Below are 21,599 nucleotides of genomic sequence, written 5' to 3'. Positions count from 1 at the left end.
GTTAAGAAAAACCAGAGAATTTCAGTAAGAACAGTGAGCTTTGTGATATTTTAGCTTACCCTAGTCCCATTCCCTTGTTCTCCAATTCAGTGGTGGCCTTGAAATATGATGCTGCACTTCTGGCACCAGTACCAGAAGGAGCAGAATAGGCCTCATTCTCAAAGAATTGTAATTATTTGCTTTGACCTATCTGGTGACTTAAAAAAAACAAAACAAACAAACAAAACACAAGACCCCAAAAAAGTACTTGCCTTATTTCTGTCTAACTCAAGCTAAAGGGGCCATATCGAAAACATTTATAGAAAAATATTTTAATTGCTGCTGCCTGAGTTAATGGATCAGCTAGATGAAACAACAGACTAACCGAAAGCTGTGGAGGAAAGGCTGGGGAATGAGATGCTTTAGGGAATAAGGGCCTTGAACAACTCGGACATTCCCAGGAATCTAGAAGAATATACACGTTCTGTGCACATGCTCAGGAAAGACCCACAAATCTCTCATCTCCAGCTAATCCACAGGCTCTGAGGAAGCAGGAATTTGGGGCTAAAGCAGAGAGGTCAACTGGCGGGATGAGAATGGAAGGTGTGTCCAAACATACAGCCAGATACCACTGCAAAAATTGGGTGGTTTTTGGTTCTAAACATTAAAGAAATCTCTGTGCAGTGATTAGTTGATCATGAAGCTAACAGAAGAAAGACTTCAGAGGCCACACGTGACAAATACAGACTTCAAAACACTAGTCTGGAATTTTAAAATTAATTTAAAATTATTTTTTAAAATTAGTTCAGAAAAGTCACAAATGATAACAAAATCAATAATGGATATAAAAAGCTATCAGAACATCCAAAGGCAATCGAAAATATGAACAACAATATAAACCAAACAGACCTCACGTATCTATAGAATACTCCACCCAACAAAAGCAAAGTACACGTTCTTCTCCAGTGCACCTGAAACATTCTCCAGGATAGACCCTATGTGGGCCACAAAACAAGTCTCAATAAATTTTAAAAGATTAACATTTTACAAATATGTTCTCCAACCACAATGGAATGAAATTAGAAATCGATAACAGAAGGAAATTTGGAAAACTCACTGTAGATATACTTGTTTTTCTCTAATTTTGCCAAATATGTACCCTAAATATTATACTAGAGGTTCTAGCCAGGGCATTTAGGCAAGAAAAAGAAATAAAAGGCACACAGGTTGGAAAGAAAAGAACAAAACTATATTTGCAGATGACATTATCTTTTATATTAAAAAATCAAGTATCCACACATACACAAAAATCTATTAGAGCTAATAGAGTACAGCAAGTTTTTATAGTCTACACCAAATGGTACCATTTTGGAAGCTTTACAACCTGAAATTACTAAGATTTTCATATCAGTGAAGGCCCATAAAGATGCTCTTTGGAAATACCTAAGTAGTTTAAGATAAAATTTCGATTTCCCTTAAAATGTTTAGTTTAGCAGTCAATTCTATGTTAAACAATGCAAATTCTGGGATTCGGAGTATCATTTTGTATCAACTGCCTCAGTCTAAGAAACCACCAAGATGCCTAGTGACATGAGAAAGAGCACAGCCCTGGAGCTGACCACTGGCTGAGACAGCCAGCCCCTACAGAAAGCTCTAATTAACAAATGCAACCTAAGCAAAATGAGGACTCGCTAACAACCATTTCCCCAGATTAGACAGGACTAAGCTAGGGCCGCCTCAAGTCAGTCAGATGTTAAATGTTCCACAACAGCAATAAAAGACACGAAGGGGCTTCATGTTTCAACAATAATGACCATTCTACAAAGTCTGTAATACCACAATAAGAGGAGGCAAATTAAAATAAGTTCCAACATTATCTCTAATAGACTATGAAATTAAGTAAGATCTGTTCACTATTATCAAATCAATAAATATTGGAATTTTTCACAATCAACTAATCCCAAAAGGAAAAAAAGGAAAAGAAAGGCATTTACCTCTTCTAAGCTGGGGAGCGAAGAAGAAGAGACTGTTCGAGATGACAATGGGTGAAATGGCTCTTGACCAATAGCATGTTGGTGATTCTGTATTTGTACAAAAGGGTTCTGCGGTGGCCTGTGAGGCAATGGAGGTAGGCCATAGGGAAAACCCGGCCCCATTAGGTGATTCTGTTGTAAATTAGCAAAAGTCCATGCCCCATCAGGTGCCAGGTATTTCAGGGGAGGAGGGGCAAGGTGTTCCGATGGCAACGAGAAAGGCGAGCTGAATATCTGGGGTGGCAGGCGCTGTGGAAATGCTGGGTTGTTGGCTACTTCAACGTCTCTGCTGTTGTCATTAAAGTTAGAAAAGTGGCTACTGTGGTCTGTACTGGATGGGGGAGATGGGACTGCTGGTGGGCTCCTAGTCTGAATTTGTCTATATTGCAAAAGTCTTGATTGAGGTGGTGGCATTTCTGCTAGTTCCCGTGTTTCACTTTGATCACGATTAGACAGTTCTCTGAGTAAGTCTTGAAACCTACAAAAAGACGACAAAACAGGAGGAGAAAACAAAAGAAAGGCTCCATCATGTTAACAAGAGCATAGTCAACTACAAGTGCAATTTCTACAAAGTCGTAATATATCATTTGAACCAACATTAATTAATCTCAGATGTAAGCATTAACACTCAACAGATGCTGAGTTGAAGACACTAACTATGCCCAGGTACCTAATTTCTTTCTTTTCCCTTTGTATTAAAACGACCGTCCTTGTCTCTACGTGCCTCTGATAACCGGCAGTGATAAAGTCACCTTAACGGCGGACCTTATTCAGAAGAGATCAGGAAACGCTTCAATGCATTCACATGACACTAGCCATCAAGGCAAGTTTCCAGTCAAGATTGAACACTCATAAATATCTGTAGTTAAAAGGTAAAAATCTGTGCCATTAGGAAAAAAATTAATAATAAATTTATAATTTTTAACCACTAATTTACTTCTGTCCTTATTCATTCTTTATAAGTATTACTGCTGAGTATGAAAAAAAAAAAACCCCACTACTGAGGATGATACGTTTCTCTTTTAAAAGAGACCATAGAGCCCAGAGCCATGTTAATTTCAGTCCACAGCCGACTGCCCAGGCCTGGATTTGCACAAAGCTAGCTTCTAAATCAATTCTCTGTATTTAGGGTCAATCCATAGAACTGTGTAGTATGTGCCCAGAAGGCATGCATCCAATTGATTTCTTTGGGACAATATTCCAACCTGAGGCTAAAAGGACAGCATTTGAGAAAGCAAAAAGGGGGCGGGTCATGCTTCTCTGAAATATGTTTCAGAGGCTGTTTAGTCTGCTGAAATACCTCGAGTCTGCTGTTTCTGCTTCATCCTCGGCACTGCTGGGAAGCTTCCAGTCTGCTCTCACTGGTGGCTGAGGAAGATGCTGGAGGTGAGGATGAGGATGGTGATGGTGTGGGTACGCAATGCTGCCCTGGCTGAGATAGGCATGATGTTCGTTCCACTGCTGTAACCGCACTTGCTGCTGCCTTAATGTCTCCAAAGCTACATTCCCATGCATACGATCTGCAAAACCGTTTGTGAAAAGCTCATGTTTTCATGCATTTGGGATTTCCAGTCAGTTTTTTCACAAGTGTTTACAACCAGGTTTTCTCCACAAAGGAATGGCTACTATTTAGGTTTGGGAGAAAGCAAATGTTTTCTAAATCTGCCAGTGACCAGAGTTCTGGTAATGATGATGACGACTCTTCCTCAGCTACATAATGAGGTAACCTGGCATCAACGGAGTGCTTAATATTACATAGCATTTGGAACTAGGTCCTAGCTACTCCACTAAGTGACTGACTTTTGCTGGCATTAAAGAATGAATCAATCCTGACCCACATTAATATTGCATACTACGTGTCATTTTAAGTAAATATCTGAATTTGCCACATTCAGCAATGATCGAAGAACTTACCTAAAGTCTCCCCTATAGGCAATCCTGGAGGGTTCTCATCAGTGAAGTTGTTCAGATGTGAAGGAAGAATGGGGCCAGGCTGTGCAATGGCTCGCAGGGGACTGTGGCCTTCTTGCAGCATGGGAGGTGGCTGCTGCTCAGGAATCACAGCCTCTGTAGGAGGGGACTGTGGTCGATGAGAAACTGCATTATTAAAAAAAGCACTGCTGGGTCCTCCCTGATAGGCAGGAGAAAGTCGAGGAGGTGGCGGCTGAGTCAGCTGATTCAACGGATTCTGCTGCTGTACTACCTGATTTGGTTGGGGGGGCATCTGATTGGGTTGTTCAGGCAAATTATTCTGCTGCTGATTTAACAAGGCGTGCTGCTGCGGAATTGGAAATGGTGGTCTTGGTAGCTGCGGAAGGGGATGAAAATGACGACTAGGGATTGCATACTGAGCATGGGGAGCAGGAGGAGGAGGATTTGTGTGTCTTGGGTTGAGATTATCTTTGCGATGAAATCTGGTATGGGGGTAAACAAGACCAGGACGTGATTCGGGACTTCTGCTCTGTGGGTTTGGTTCCAAATCCACCTAGAAAAAAAATAAGAAGTCATTCTAACTATAGAAGGTCGGAGTCCTGTGGCTCTCCAGCTTTTCCCACCCCTGGCGCATGTTCAGGATATGATACATTCTTATCAGTAATAGCAGGAGTGCTAGGTGCCCAATTAATCACTTTCTGACAATCAAAAGAGGGAATACATATTTTTTCAATTAGGAAAGACAAAACAGATACACAGCATATTAAGTCTCAGTCATAAGAACAAATACTGCCGCTTTACTAGCATATGCACTTTAATTCCTTTAAAAACATTATTTTTAATTTCACACTTTCTTCTTTGGAAAGATAATCATTTCTTTCTTTCTAATGTAAATCATTAAGACGTATTCTTTCCTTCTTATTTTTTTATATATCTCTTCCCTCAAAAATATCTATATTAATAAAAATAACTTATCTCAATTTAAATACTAACTTGACGTGAACAAATAATCTATGTATCATCTTTGTATAACCAGTTTGGTTGTCAACTTTTGCCATTACATTTTGACATTTATTCCTTCAACAAACATTTATTGAGGGTTTACCAAGGGCACTGTGCCTGGTGCTGGAGATTAAAAAGCAGTAAGACCAAGTCTGTATCCTCAAGAGCTTAGAACAGGGGTTGGCAAACTAAGGACCCAGGCCACTTCTGTCTCAACAGATTTTTATAAGTAAAGTTTTATTGGAACACAGCCATACTCATTCATTCACATATTGTCTGTGGCTGTTTTCTCACTGCAATGGCAGAGTTGAGGGGCTGCAACAGTAACCATATGACATACAAAATCTGAAGATTTACTATCTGGCCTTTTGCAGAAAAAGTCTGCTAAACCCTGGCTTAGACTCTAGTAGAGGAAACCATGTAAACATATTAAAATTAGAGGTGCTGTAAGAGGAAACGATATGAGATCCTAGTGCCTGGGAAAATTTCAAGTGGCTTCACAAAGGCTATGGCGTTTGAGTTGAATCTTGCACAAAGACCTGGAATTTTTCAGGGAGGGAAGGACATTCTAGGTAAAAGTAACAGCTTATACAAAGGTGGAGAAGAGAGAAAAAGTATGGCAGATTTGAGGAGCATGAAATTTTTGTGTGTACATAGCTGTAACTTCATTTGTTTATATATTAGTTTTTCCCCTCTTGACATCAGATGAAACTGCAAAAGCCCGATTATACAAGATATTGAATGATTCAATACTGAGCATAAACATTTTTTTAATCCTTAAACTGTGGCAAGTTACCAAAGGTTTGTAAGCTAGGGATGCTGTCATCCTTCTGAAATGCAGGCTGGATCGTATGCAGTGACAATGTGAAAAATGAAATATAAAATGGAAAGAAGAAAATTTTATATTCCATCTCTGTCAAAACACTCAATGAGCTGCTTTGGTGTATCAATCTCCTTACAAGTTTTAACGCTGAAATAGTCACTGAAGATGGCAGGGTACCTGCCTCAGCAAAGGCTCTCAGATGCGGAATGGACCACTCCCAGGAACACAGAACAACTAGCACGTTCCTGAATTAAAGCGGGGGTACACCTGGCAATCAAGCCTGGTTGCAATGTACCAATCATGCATTCTTACCTCTAATCATTAACTCAAATGGACTGCCAATAAGTTTGGCCAATATGGTCCTTAAGATTACTATGTGTATATAAATTGTTTAGAAAATTAAATGAGAAGAATGACAACTCTGTCCCAGCCTTCCTAAGCAGTTGGAATACCAGCTCTTCAAATGTCTCAGAACCTGATTAAAGTTCTTTAGAAACAAATATTTTGCCCCATAAATCTTTATCTTTTTAACGACTGAAGCCACATTCAGTTGGGATATACTTTTCCGAAAACACTGTTGATATGCATGCTCTGATTGCATAAGGGAGACCCTGATTAGATGCCAAGGTTGCTTGTGGATGAGCTGTTATTTTAATTGCCTCCTTCACTTCTGACTTTGATAGGGACAGGAAGGCAGGCCAGTGCCACAGAAATTTAGATCAAGACATGATACTTTATGATACTACAATGGGCTAAGGAGGATACAGGGATGTAAGGTCTAAACGAGTCTGTTAATCAGAACTAGATTATCCTCTGTCACTTTCCTCATAATACTGAGTTACTGACTCAAGGAGAGCTAGGAAGTTTCTTACCCTCTAGGCCCCAGGACAAAGCATCAGGGTGGGTAAGAAAACGAAACTTGTCTATCAGGTTGCCTAGTCTCCTGACAGGGAAGGATCACATGGAAATTTTAAAACAAGGACACGTGAGACACTCAGCTATCTTGGCTTTAGTTGCTCTGATAGCACCTAAGAGTCTTAGGCTTGGTTTTGTCCTAAGCTGCCTTTGACTACAACTGCTGCAACCCCATCCTAAAGTGCCGTTTGTTCTCTCCCTGCACCCTTCCCAAACACGTAAGACTTCTACGTGCACTGCAGCTCCCTTCTTACTGTCAGGAAGTTCCCTGGCTACCTCATTCGCACTGCAGCTCCTCCAGTGGGCACTGAGTCCTTCTGGTTGTTGAAACTGTGAGTCAGAGCTGCTTGTGGGACACAAGTCACTGAATACAGAGAGCAGCTGCTTAAAGCAAGGCTGAGGAAGCACAGATTTGCAAGTCATTACCATGGACCACGTACTTAAAGTTATGGAAACGGACTAGTTCATAGTAAGAAAGTATAGTATGCAAACAGAGGTATGAGACAGTGACAGAACTCTGGGAAACCCCAACTTAAGGACTAAGAATAGATGGGAAGAAGGTGTACAGGAAAAGAGATAGAAGGTCATGTTAGGGAGAGTTGTGAAAACTAAAAATGTGTGTCACAGAAACCGAAAGAAACAAGCCGGTCCAAGATGAAAGACTAGAAATCAGTACCAAATACCAAAGATAAGTCAAATAAGACTACAACTGAAGTGTGTTTATAACATGGGTCATTTGGAGCGCAATAGTTTCACTGAAATTTTGAGGCCTGATATAGGTAACGGACAAATAAAAAATGAGATGGGAAGGAGAAAACAGGTAGTAGCTATAAGACAATGGTCAGAGAAAGTATCTTTTAAAAAAACAGCCTATCAATCAATTTACCTATAGACTGAGGAAACAGAACCAGTAGCTAGAAAGAATCTAAAGATAAATGAGAAGAAGAGACAAGGTCTCTGAGGTGACCGGAAAGGGAGAGATTAGTTTTAGTGGGAACTCCTCCTCTGAGACTGGTGATAAGGAAGGAAGGATGTTCAGGATATAGAAAAGTGGTAAATCTAAGGTTTTTAGTTAACAGGGTGAAAACCTGCTGATGGAAGTCTAAAGCAAGGTGATCTCCAGATCATAAAGATAATATAAGGTGGAAGACAATCGGTAGGAAAAGAGCTGCTGAGAAAATCAGGCAAAAGGAGATAAGAACATGTAAAAGAAATATGAGAGAGCACCTCAGGTTCCCTGAGATTAGAAAACATGATTTTCCAGAGGTACTAATTCAACCAATAATTCAATTTTCCCTAACTTGTTCACAAGCACAGAAACAGAGAAAGTAGATGAATGAAAGGATAAAGAGTTAAGGATTTCCACAGTGGGTGTGATGAGGTAAATAAGTAAATGACATGAGGAAGTTAATCCTTCTTCTTAGGAAGTTAACTCTTCTTCTTCACTATAATAGCTCTTCCCATTCTGAGATAATTTTCAATGACACATTTATAGCTGTGTCTTCATTTACTACTCTATCATGGAAAGTCTCTAAATTCAAGTCTATCACTGAATATCACAATTTGAGAAAAATATATTGATAAATGAATAACGTAGCCAAAGAAAAGGTAGAAGGAGAGTCAGCAACATGACCCACCAGAATGTTGTGAAACAATAAAAAGTACATACTTTTCTTTAAAACATCAATATTTCAAGATGATAAATCAGACTAAATCCATTAGAATAATGCATTCACTAAATGTAAGCAGCATACCTGTTTTGATTCTGGAGGCTTTTTCTCTGGTGTTCGAATCTTATTAATTTCAGGTCCAGGATTATTTGTATCACTTTTACCTAAGAAAATATTTAAAAATTCTTATAAATTATCTCCAGTGGATGTTAATTTCCAATGACTACCCAATATTAGACAAAGAAGTAGAATATTTTAAACATTTTTTGCCCATTATTATCAATTTATATTACTGCTTGAGTTTTGTTCTTAAATTTTCAGTGGCAGTTTCTCTGCAAGAAAGAAAATTTATGAACAAAGCAGACCTCACTGACAAGGCAAAAGTTTAATAAAGGGATAATCTTAAAACATCAAGTAATTCCAAATATAATTTCCCAATCTCCAGGAATTTACAGCCTCATTTTCTTAAACTAGACATTGAAAAGAACTTGGTATTCTTGCCTACTTATAAAGGCTCAAAAATTTGGTCATTTATAAAAATAATTAAGCATATTCCAAATAATGTACTAAAAGAATATTAACTGAATAAAGATACTGTGAAAGAAATGCAGTTATACATAAATAGTGTGGAAGCAAAATTGAAGTTAAAAATATCACAATTATAATAGACTTAAACAATGCTATTTCATACATGTGAAAAACTATTAACATATAAGAATTAACTGCTGGATAATTTAAATTCCTTGAAAGAATCCTTAATTTGGGTTCTTGTTCAAAAAACACTCCTTTAGGAATGCCATTGAAAGTGTGAAATGAATCATTGTGCCACAATAACCTTACTACTAAACTTCAAGATATGAAAACTACATGCCTGAGATGAAAAACGCACCGGATGAAATTAGCATCAGATGAGACAACGCAGAAGAAAACCTGAATGAACTTGAAGGCAGAGCAATAAAAACTATGCAAAATGAAATACAAAAATTAAAAGGAATTTTTTAAAAAATAAGAGCACCTATGAACAGTGGAGAAACTTTAAGTAGGCTAATATATGCGTAGTTGAAATTCTTGAAGGGAGGAAAAGGTGAGACAGAAAAAAATATCTGAAGAAATAAAAGGTCAAAAATTTCCAAACGTGATGAAAACTGTAAACCGCAGATCCAAGAAACTCAACAAACCCCAAACACAAAAAGCACCAATAAAACTACACCAAAAAATATTGTAATCAAATTACTAAAACTAGTATAAAAGAAACTCTTAAAAGCAGTCAGGGAAATAAATGACACGTTTCATGCAGAAAAACAAAGCTAAGGGTGATATCAGATTTCTCACTAAAGAAAATGCAAGCAAGAAAACAGAGCAACATCATTAAAGTACTGAAAGATAAAAATTGTCAACAAAGAATTTTATACCCTCTAAAAATATCTTTCAAAAACTAAAGTAAAATTAAAAGATTTACAGAAATATAAATGCTGAAAGAATTCATCAGCAGCAGACCTGCGTTACAAAGAATTTAATAGAAGTCCTTCAAGGAGAAGAAAAATTATATCAGATGTAAATATGAACATAAAGAAAGAAATAAAGATTACCAGAAATGCTACCTACATGGATAATACAAACAATTCTTTTCCATATTATTTAAAACTTAAAACAATGCTTGATGGTTAAACAAAAATAACAATAACTTTTGGAACTTATAACATATGTAAAAGTGAAATGCATTATAATAACATCATAAAGGCCAGGAAACAAAAAATTGAAATATTGTAAGGTTCTTTAACTGTATATGAAGTGGTAAATATAAATGGGAAAGTAAACTGTGATAAGTTAAAGATGTGTACTATAAACCCTAAAGCAAAATACTAAAATAAAATAAAATAAAGTTATAGCTAATAAGCCAAAAAGGAGATAAAAATGGAATAATAAAAAATACTCAACTAATCCAAAAGAAAGGAGAATAAAAAGAAAGGGGAACAAAATCAGATTGGATAAATTAAAAACAGATATAGCAAGATGATAAAATCAAGCCTAACTATATCAATAATCACATTAAATATAAATGGTCTAAACAACTCAGTTAAAAGAGAATGTCATACTGGATTTAAAAAAAAAAAATCAAGAGCCAACCATATTCTATCTAAAAGAAACACACTTTAAATATAAAGACACAAATAGATTAAAAGTAAAAGATCAAAAAAAGATATACTGTGCTAACACTAGTCAAAACAAAAGCTAAATTTCTTTACCGATGTTAAGAAAAAATAGATCTCCCAGCAATATTATTACCAGGGATAAAGAAGGTCATTCCATAATGATGAGTTAATTAATCAACAGCACACTATTGTGGTACTTTAATGTTTAAGTACCTAATAAGAGAATTTCAAAATTCATCAAGCACAACTTAAAGAAAAATAGGCAAATACCAATTGTATTTGCAGATTTCAATATTCCTCTCTCAATATATCTGTATTTTTAAGTAGACAGAATATCAACAAGGATATAGTATACTTGAACAATCCTATCAACTATTTGACCTAATTAACATTTACAGAGCACTCCATTCTCCTCAAATACATATGGAAAATTTACAAAGATAGACCATATCCTGGGACATAAGGCCATAAAAAACAACTCAGTAAATTCAAAAGGATTTAAGTCACACAAAATGTTTTCTTACTACAATGGAATTAAAGTAGAAATCAGTAACAGAAAAATTCTTAGAAAACCCCCAATAAATGAAAACTAAAACTCACCTTTCTACATATTCCAAGGATCTAATTTCAAGAGAAATTAGAAAGTGAACTGAATGAAATGAAAATAATACAATATTGGAATTTGTGGAATGCACTACTGAGGAGTAAAATTATAATACTAAATACCTATATTAATCTAAGTTTTCCCCTTAAAAAAATATGTACAAGAGTTGTATACTGAAAACTTTTTAAAAAGCTGAAAGAAATTAAAGAGCTTGAGAGAGACAGAGACAGAGAGAGAGAGAGATGCCTTGTTCATAAATCAGAAGACTCAATATTGTTAAGATGTCAATTCTCCTCAAATTGACCTATAGATTCAACACAATCCCAATCAAAATCCCAGTAGACTTTTTTGTAGACACTCACAAGTTGATTCTAAAATGTATGTGGAAATGCACAGGACCTGGAATAGACAATTTTGAAAAAGAAGAACAAAGTTGGAAGATTTAATACTACCTGATTTCAAGACTTTGATAAAGCTATAGTAATCATAGTTGGCAAAAACATAAACATATGTATCAATAGAACAGAACAGACTTCAAATATATGTTCAACTGATTTTCAACACAGGCACCAAGTTATTTTAATAAAGGAAGGACAGTGTTTTCAACAAATGGTGCCAAAACAATTGAATATATATATGCAAAAACAAAACAACAACAAAATCCATCAATTCTTAGCTCACATCACACACAAAAATTAATTCAAAATGGACATAATGTAAGAGCTAAACCTATGAAACTTCCAGAAAAAAATAGATGATCTTTGTGATCATGAGTTAGGCAAAAATGTTTAGACACAACCCTAAAACATGACCCATAGAATAAAAAAATAGATAAACTAGACTTCATCAAAAATAGAAGCGTCTACTCTTTGAAAGATACTGTTAAGAAAATGAAAAGGCAAGCCATATCCCGGGAAAAAATATTTTTAAAACACATGTTTAATTAAAGATTTGTGTACAGAATATACAAAGAATTCTTATGATATAATCAGACAAACCAATAAAAAGCGGGCAAAAGATAAAAATAGATGCTTCATCAAAGATACACAGATAGCAAATAAGCCCAATGAAAAGATACTCAACGTCATTTGTCACTGGGAACATGCAAATTAATACCACAATCAGATACTACTGTGTTTCCCCGAAAATAAGACCTAGCCAGACAATCAGCTCTGATGCGTCTTTTGGAGCAAAAATTAATATAAGACCGAGTCTTATACCATGTTACATGATGTAAGACCCGGTCTTATATTATAGTAAAATAAGACTGGGCATAACATAACATAACATGACATAACACATAACATAACACATAACATAACATAACACCAGGTCTTACATTAATTTTTACTCCAAAAGATGCATTAGAGCCGATTGTCCAACTAGGTCTTATTTTTGGGGAAACACGGTAGCAGATACCCACTAGCAAGGGTAAAATTAAAAATACTGACAATACCATGAGAATGTGGAGCAACTAGAAATCTCATACATTACTAGTAGAAATTTAAAATGTTTTGGCCACTTTGGAAAATAATAATATGGCAGTTTCTTATAAAGTTCACTATGTACAATGTGTTCAGCAATCTCACTCCTGGGCATTTACCCAAGAGAAATGAAAATGTATGTTCACACATATGTTCAGAGTAGCTTAGAAGCCCAAATTAGAAATAACTAAGGTGTCCATCAATTGACGGACAGACAAAAACATTGTGGGGCATCCATATAATGGAATGCTAATCAATACTCAAAAGGAACAAACAACTGACACAGATAACATGAATGAATCTCTAAAGCATTAAGATCAGTGAACAAAGCCTAACATAAAAATCTATATACTCCATTATTCCATTTATATGACATGGGATAAAGACAAAAGTACAGGGACAAAAGCCAGATTAGTGGCTGCCTGACTAGGGGTTGGAGGAGACAAACTGCAAAGGGATATGAGGGAACTTTTTGAAGTAATGTAAATACCCTATCTCCAGATTTTGGTGGTGATTAACAACTCTGTGCATTCGTCAAAAGACATCAAAGTGTACATTTCAAAAGGGTGAATTTTACTGTATGGAAATTATATCTCAATAAACCTGACTTTAAAAAAATATAGTGGGTAATTTTTCCTTATTTGTAATTCTAGTAGACAAGAGACTATGACATTTACATAAGACACAACTACTTTAAATCTACTGCCACAGTAGCATTAGTGTTTAGTGTACCACAAATACTTTGGGTCAACAAAAATGTTTAACGAAAGAGGGTTTTCTGTCTCAATTACAAATGACTGCAATTTTTAAAAACTTTAAATACTAAAGTTAAACATTTTTTCAGGAAATTGGTAATACCAATCATAAGTAGTAGGTTACATGCACATTTTGTATCTATGTACATGTTTGTATCTTCTGGAGAGAGGATCCACAGTTTTCATGTCAGATTTTTTTTCTCAAAGAGGTCTATAATCTCTAAAGTTAATAATCATACAGTTAAAGGAACTTTGTATGTTGATACAACTTGGCATACCATCCACTTAGGAACATGAGAACAGCAAACCAACTCACCATTTCGATTTTGCTCATGTTGATCCTTCTCCTGATGCTGGTTTTGTGGCTGCCCTATGCTGACAGGTGGATGATGCCCGAGGCCATACGGTATAGGAGACCCCCGTCCATGTGTCTGTAAGAGGTTCATGTTGTAGGCCATCGCTGCTTGGTGTGTAATGATTCGAGGATCAACGGCAAACCTACCCTGGTATCCTGTCCACGGTACCTAGGTTATTACAAGAAACAAAATAATTTAATTAAGTACCTTTTGGAAGACAAACTGCCATAGTGCTGTTGATTAGGAAACAGCAAACACACAGGGAGATGTCAATTTTATCAAAATGAGTAATTACAAAGTCAATGCTAATAGTAGTAATTGGTAGAATTATTACTACATCTTAACTGGCCAAAACATACTACATCTTTAGTATGTAAGGGAAAATTGATCATTTTTCAGGTTAGGAAGAAACTGAGGACTTAAAATTAGTAATTGTTTCTTGAGGTATTAAATCATTTTACAGTTTTGAATCATTTCCCCTCAGTATGAAGTATACATGTAACAGGTTACCATGAAAATTATCTTTTAAAATCTTAAGTGCATAGTTATATAGTTTAGACTGACTAAGAGAACGGCGGGGGGGTGGGGGGAATTTAAGAAAGAATTTAGTCTAAGAAGTCTCAATTCAAAAAATAGGTATTCCAACTTTTATTACAAATCATTTAACGTTCATTATGATAAGCAAAATTCAAACAGGTCATTAGTTTAATTAATGCTTTCGATTAATACAACTCTTCCCTTAAATCACAGAAACAGAAAATTTCTTTAGGTGTCTCTAAATATATGGACCCCGTATATTAACATAAAAGGAATATATTTAATGAATGACATCTGAGCTACTGCCCCTATTATTTTAACATAACTGCTAAATGCAGACTCTTAGAAATCTTATATAATAAAAGCCTCTTTGACCTAGTAAAATGAAATACAAATCCTAAGGGACTTACTATTTAAAGCAGATGATGAATAACGTTGCCAAACTGTCTGGGAAGAAATAACTCAGCTAAAATTGAAAGTCTATGGGGAACGGGCATGAACTACATATTTCTTACTGACAGTTACTCTCATTGGCTACCGTGATTGTGAACTATTGTGACCAATATGGCTGAGAAATGTTTCCAGCTTGGCATTTGTCCATTTTTGAGGTGTGGGCAGGGGTGCCAAAGATCCTCGGCAATGATCACCTCTGCCTGCAATTACAGTACTTGACTTAAATGAGAAAAAGGATTTCTAGGCTAAAATTCTTGAATTTGGAAATATTAGTATATCAGCAAATTAACAAAGTTACCAAAATATTCAAATATCTTAAAGGAAACAAAAATGGGTTTTACACAAGATGGAAGCCCTCTAAAAATCAGAGTCTTAGAAAAGACTTAATAATGTTTTTAAGTACCAGTAAGATTTCATAAGGCTTGGAATTTCTCATATAAATTTAGACAAAAGGGAGTTAGACTAATTCAAGCCTCTTTGCTTCCTCCAAAGAACTGTATTTCTTAGGAAGGGCTAGTGAATTATACAAGAATAAAAAGCAAACAATAAAAGACAAACATCTTGTTTACAAAACAAAAGACCAACTTACTACCTCTGTTAACTTTTAGCCCAAATTTCTCCAGGAAAAATATTGTAAAAGAATACAAAGGCTTCTCAAGCAAAATATCTAATTTACGGATTTCTTCATAACCACTGACAATCTAGTAACAAATTCTAAGCAACAATTTACATTTCTTTGGTCATTTCAAAATTTGAAGGTTAAAGAACTGCTTTAAAAGAAGCTTACAAGCATTGAGAAGTTTTTTTTTCAAAAAAAGAAGTTGGTAGAACACTATTTGGGATAGGCACTAATTTAGTGAATGAAGCCTATTTTAATTTTAGTCAATAGAAAGTATCTCAAATGTCCACTTACAGGTAAAGGCACCGACATAACTACATTCCCTCCATAGACAGCAGGTACATAAAGAATACTTGTCCCAGTGTGAGGATCTATTCTCTGAACAGGGCTTGGAGATTTCCCCAAATTTGGGTGAGGTCCAAGAGGGGGTGGAGGAGTATATGCTCTAATAGGATTGCCAATAAGTACGGAAGGATTGGGCTGAACTGAAAAATAAATAGAGAAAGGATGCACTCAATAGCTGTACATTTTCACCTAGACAAAAATAATTTAAATCATCCAATAGCAAACTACATTCCCCAGGTTTGCCAGAAGATATCTTATAAACAAAGAATTATCAGGGTGGAAGAGTAAAGCATATTAAAAAAAATCGTAACCATTTAAAAATGTCCCCTAAAATTAGCTTAAGGTATGCAAAGTAGTCCTTTTAGAAACGAGTGTAATTTTAAATTCTGAGGCTACAGATGTGTCTTTCGAGAGAAAACCACGCAAATACATACACTCTCAGTAAACATTCTTCCAAAACTAGGAAAATAAATACAATTCTTCAGAATAAAGTTTTGCAATTGTAACAAAGCCACCTATAATATGAAGGATAAATAATAATTATTTTTAAAGCATAATTCTGCAACATTTTAAATAATTAAAATAAACTTTTATCTTGAAATTTGTATGACTCAATATTTGTAGAATATAAGTATGTTCCAAAAAGTTTATGTTGCATAGAAGGCTTAAATGTTTTTACTCAAAGTTCCTGGATATGTACCTGGTACCTACAAAATAACCCCTTTTCAGAAATGACATGAATGGGAGAGTTGAGTGAGCTCCACTGTGTCCGTGTCCGTGTGCGTGTGCGGGTCCCTCTCCCACCCTCCTCTTTCTAATGATGAAATTTGGGGTAAATCTCTTATATCATAAAAACAAGTTTTCAAAAGGCTAATTTTTCCACTTACCAATTCCATCATTCTGGAAATGATCATTCTGGGTATGATGAAGGCTTTTCCCCTTTACAGAAAAAAACAAATGTATAATAAAACCACTTTTCCTAACCCTATGCAAATCAAAAGTATACAACAACAATTAAAATTTAAAGACTGCGAGTCTTTAGTTAATAACCATTAGACTGCTTTGAACCAACTTTCTTTTTTAATATTAAGTCATGGTGCTAGAACTCAAGTGTTCTCAGCTTCAAATTAAGGACATCTAAAATTCTTTTTAAAATATTTTTTATAAAAATATACATGTATGTAATCAATATGACTGAAACCTAAGTTCTACTCCTTGCAGCTTCTCTATAAATTTTCTATGAATTAAATGACAAAATACAAAAGTTGTTTTTCAAGAGAAAAATATCAGTCTTCAATTCTTGAGGATGAAAACCTTTAAAACAATAACATGAATGTAAATATGATTTGGGATTTATGATATTTTGAATATGATTCATGGCATCTTAAAGGGTAAAATTTACTGAAAGGGCAGAAAAAGACACACTGTCATAATTTGCTTAAGAGAATGTACAAATTTTCTAGAAAGCAATTTGGCAATACATATTAAAAGCATCAAAAAAGTACATACACTTTAACCCAGTGACTGCACTTTCAGGAATGTATCCAAATGGAATACTGGATTTGGGCACAGATGTTCATCTCAGCATTGTTTATACATGTGACAAATTGTTAACAACCTCAATGTCCATCAATGGAGGATTTTTTAAATAAGCAATGGCAGATTCATATAATGGTATACTAGTCTACCACTAAAAAATGATGACTTTTGGGCAGAGACAGTATTTGAAAGAGACAATGGTTCTGAATTTTTGGACTTTAAAAATTTCTTTCTCTTTCCATTGACTAAATGTAACACACAAAGCCATTCTACAACACAAGTAGCACATTATACAATTTACCCTTACACATGCACAAATTTGTTATTTGTATATTACATCTGAAAACTAAAGGGGAAGATAATGTCTATAGCAGGAAGAAAAATTCATTTGTGACTAGAGCAAAAGTATAGTGATGTTTCATTTATTTCCCTGTCAGCGACATTAAATGTTCAGATCAGCACTAAACTTTGAAGGCCATTTGGTTAGCGATAGGCAGGCAAGGGCTAAGCTCTAACTCTTAAAAAGTCAGAAAAAAAAATAGTCAAAAGAGAATCATAGTTGGTCTATTAACCAGAAGAGAACGTTCACAGTGATTGGCACTAACCGTAAAAGACAAACTTCTGAGGAATAGAGAAGTGATAGGAAAAGCAGACTGAAAAAAGGAGAAAAATTGGAAATAAGAAAATGGCTGGCAGAAGCACGTGGGAAGACCATAAGCAATTAGAGATGAGAGCAAGAGCAGCCAGGGGCACTTACACTGACAGAAGAAAGGTGAGCCAATGACAGAGTCCGAAGATAAGACGGGTCCAAGAGAACCAACCTTTTAGATTTCTTAGCCTCTAAGGACCCATCAACCAGGGGCAATTGTGTAGTATGTGAAGGAAACAGTCATTTAGGAAGTGTGGTAGGCAGAATAGCCCCCCAAAGATATCCACACCCTAATCCATGGAACCCCTGAATATGTCACGTGATGCAGCAAAAGGGACTCTGCAGATATAATTAAAGTTATAGACTTAAAATAAGAAAATTATCCTGGATTATCTGGGTGGAGTCAATCTAATCATGAGCCCTAAAAGCAGAGAAGTTTCTCCAGCTGGAGTCAGAGAGATGCAGCACAAGAGGAAGTAAGAGATGTGGGAGAAGGGGAAGTCATAGAGATTCCAAGGGAGAGAAGGAGTCAATGCACCACTGATGTCTCTGAGATGTAAGGGCCACATGGGAGAACTGGAGAGAAGCCAGCAGAAGCTAAGAATGGCTCCCAGCTGACATCCAGCAGGGAAACAGGGACTGCAGTCTGACAACCACAAGGAACTGGATTCTGCTAACAATCTGCATGACCTTAGAGGGAGACTCTTCCCAGAGCCTCCAGATAAGAGCCCGGTTGGCCAACACCTTGATCCTGGTTTAGTGAGACCTGGAGCTAAGAAATCAACCAAGGACATCTGACCCAAAGAAAAGTGAGACAATAAATTTGTGTTGTTTAAAGTCACAAAACTTGTGCTAATTTGTTACAGCAGCAATAGGAAACCAGTACAAAGAGTAACCATATTCTAAGGTAATCCTGTACTCTAAAGCTGGAAGCATGCCAGACACATACATTAGCACTCTGGGCGCTGTGGGATAGACTAAATTAAAAAGCAACCTAGAATCTATCATGTAAAGCTACAAGTGTTATTTAGCAGTCTGTCCAGCTTGATACAGGAACAACTCCTCTAGCATATTTGGATTGCATGCAACTACAGAACATAAGAGTACTTGGTCTATACAAAATATACAGTGTTTAGGAGATTATAAAGAAAATAATGATGTAGAAGTAAGCTAGCGCTATGTATATAAAAGTCCTTTCTTAATGAGAATTCTAAACTTTGGCTAATAAATCTCAGAAAGTATGTGTACCTTTGGTAGAACGCTAATTAATTCCAGGATTTTTATAAGCAAATGCAGTTCATATCTATTTTCTGAGGATTATCTTTCCACTCCACCATTTATTCATTCAAATATTTATTTTTTAATTCATTCTTTCATTGTTTTCCATTTATATTTTCAACAAATGTTTATGAGGGACCACCATTATGTCCACCCTTGGCTAGGCATGGAGTCTACTGACACATTCTCTGATGTCTGAACAGTGAGACACAATATAAACATCTAGTGATAGACAGATGCTGAAAAACAACTCACAAACTGAAATCTATAAAATGATGCTTTGGTCTTTCCAGAGGATCCATTTCTGAATATTATCTACCCTCTGAATAGTTTTCATAGTGTGTATAAAGGAATCTACTCCATTTTAGCAAAGCTTCCAAACATGGTGCCCGCAATCGCCCTAGGAGTAAGCACCGTGAAGACAGGCATACAATTTCCTACATGTTACTTCTGCAGGCGCCCATGAGATGGACAGTGCTATAAGTGATGCCTGGGGAGAATGAGGCCACGAAGAGTTAGCGGAGACTACCTGCTCCTGCATGTCCTCGCATTTTGTACCTTTGCTAAGCTTATCACACAACTGACATCTTAGTGAGGAGAACAAAGTAATTTGCTGAACAGCCAGAGGTATGTTTTGTTGCCAACGGCAGCCCTGAGGAAGCAGGTCCTGAAGCATTTTCAATGATCATCCAGTCTTCTGATTTTATCCACATGAAATCTTACTGGGGTTTTAAATCTTAATCTAACATTAACAATACTAATTTTTAATATTTCTTATGCATAGAATTGTGTTGGAAGTTAAACATCAAGGAAACTTCGGGGAAAACTGTACGGTTTAGTATCACATTTTCAGAAATATCATCTTTTTCTATCAGTGATGTAAATTCCCTTTAAACAAAAGACTCCAGCACATACAATAAAATATCTGCGATTTGTTTTAAAATTGTCCAGTGTGTAAATGTGGTGGTGGTGGAGTGAGGGAAGTGGGCTGCAGACAAAAATAAGATTAAGTAGATAATTACTGAAGCTGGATAGGAAATTCATTATACTATTCTCTCTACTTATGTAAATATTTAAAATTTTCTACAATGGAGAGTTAAATAAAAAGAGTCCAGTACTTACTCGAATTTCCAAACAATTTCATGGAAATTAAAAAAAAATACTAAGAATAAGAGAAAGATAAGGAGACAAAAATAACCTTTGGCTCACAATACCTCAGTATTTAAAATTATTGTTATTATACATGTTATATATAATAATTTAAAATAACCAAGGGGATAGATAATTTGGTGAGCCACTGTGTTAGTGACATAGAAATAACAGGTGCTATCTACTGGATCAGTGAAGATTCTCTAAAAAGTTTTTAAAAATTGGGGAGATGGCTCCTTTGGCCTTTAATTACACAATCTTCTCACTGAAAGAAGAAAGCCACACTACCGGAAGCATATCCTAACCATTATTCACTTATCAGATACTTACCGAGCACCCACTATGAACCAAGAGGGGCTAGGTACTGGGGCAGTAAGAAGAACACAAAATAGGATTTTTGTCTTCAGGGAGTTTATGGTTTTGAAAAAGTAAGTGGATTCAACATATATTTCCTTCACCTTTAAAACAAAACCAAAGAGCTAACTGCAGGATCTTGCTGAGGGTCAGGAGATACTTGGTATCAAGGCTTGAATCCAGCTGCCTCTATAGTACATTAATTGATACTTATGTTGCTCAATTAAATAGAGCAACTTTAATAAATGATGATAATTTATTCTAGTTACTCTACTGTACTTAAGAATGTGCAAAGGCTAACATGATTTTGCAACATTTTAAATAAAGATATTAAAAAATTTCTACCTGGGGTCCCTAGTCCTCACATACCCTGAGCTGCTTGCTATTCCCTGTAGAGCCTTTTGTGTAAGCTTTCTTAGCTTCACTCATTTATCTCAAAAGCACTTCTACCATGTTTCCCCGAAAATAAGACCTAGCCGGACAATCAGCTCTAATGCGTCTTTTGGAGCAAAAATTAATAGAAGACCCGGTCTCATAAGACGGGGTATAATATAATAACCAGTCTTATTTTACTATAATATAAGACCAGGTCTTGTATAATGTAATATAAGACCGGGTCTTATATTAATTTTTGCTCCAAAAGATACATTAGAGCTGATGGTCCAGCTAGGTTTTATTTTCGGGGAAACAGGGTAAGCACCTATGATGAGCCAGATGTTGTCCTAGGCACAGAGAGGTGAGAGCAATAACTAACACAGGCAAATAGCTCTGCCCTAATGGGGCTTATATTCTAGTTTTTGACATGACTCCCCAATCTCCCACTATCCCCACCCACTCAGTAGACTCTTAAACAAGATCTCCCTGGTGGAAACTGCCTTGAGCCCAGCTCCTTCCTCTGACCATCACCCCTCCAACATCTGCCAGGAAGGACTGGAGGCTAAATGCTTATCTCTGCTTCTCTGGCACCTAC

At 36.0% G+C, this 21,599-nt stretch overlaps 1 protein-coding gene across 10 annotated transcripts in view; it reads right to left on the bottom strand.

The window, feature by feature from the left end:
• HELZ (helicase with zinc finger) overlaps positions 1-21,599 on the bottom strand; it is a 137,470-nt gene that overhangs the window by 20,702 nt on the left and 95,169 nt on the right. For all 10 annotated transcript variants that reach the window (XM_081027344.1, XM_081027339.1, XM_081027341.1 and 7 more), the window contains 7 exons: positions 16,548-16,599; positions 15,610-15,800; positions 13,667-13,874; positions 8,439-8,518; positions 3,927-4,497; positions 3,313-3,532; positions 1,974-2,490 (listed from right to left, as the gene is read on the bottom strand). In XM_081027344.1, the coding sequence (XP_080883470.1) occupies positions 1,974-2,490; positions 3,313-3,532; positions 3,927-4,497; positions 8,439-8,518; positions 13,667-13,874; positions 15,610-15,800; positions 16,548-16,599 (1,839 nt within the window). The remainder of the gene's footprint in view (positions 1-1,973; positions 2,491-3,312; positions 3,533-3,926; positions 4,498-8,438; positions 8,519-13,666; positions 13,875-15,609; positions 15,801-16,547; positions 16,600-21,599) is intronic.

This window comes from Rhinolophus hipposideros, assembly GCF_964194185.1.
Source record: "Rhinolophus hipposideros genome assembly, chromosome: 20".
NCBI classification, from domain to species: Eukaryota; Metazoa; Chordata; class Mammalia; order Chiroptera; family Rhinolophidae; genus Rhinolophus; species Rhinolophus hipposideros.
The sequence above is the reverse complement of the archived record's forward strand: the minus strand, read 5'-3'. Positions and strand labels throughout refer to the sequence as shown.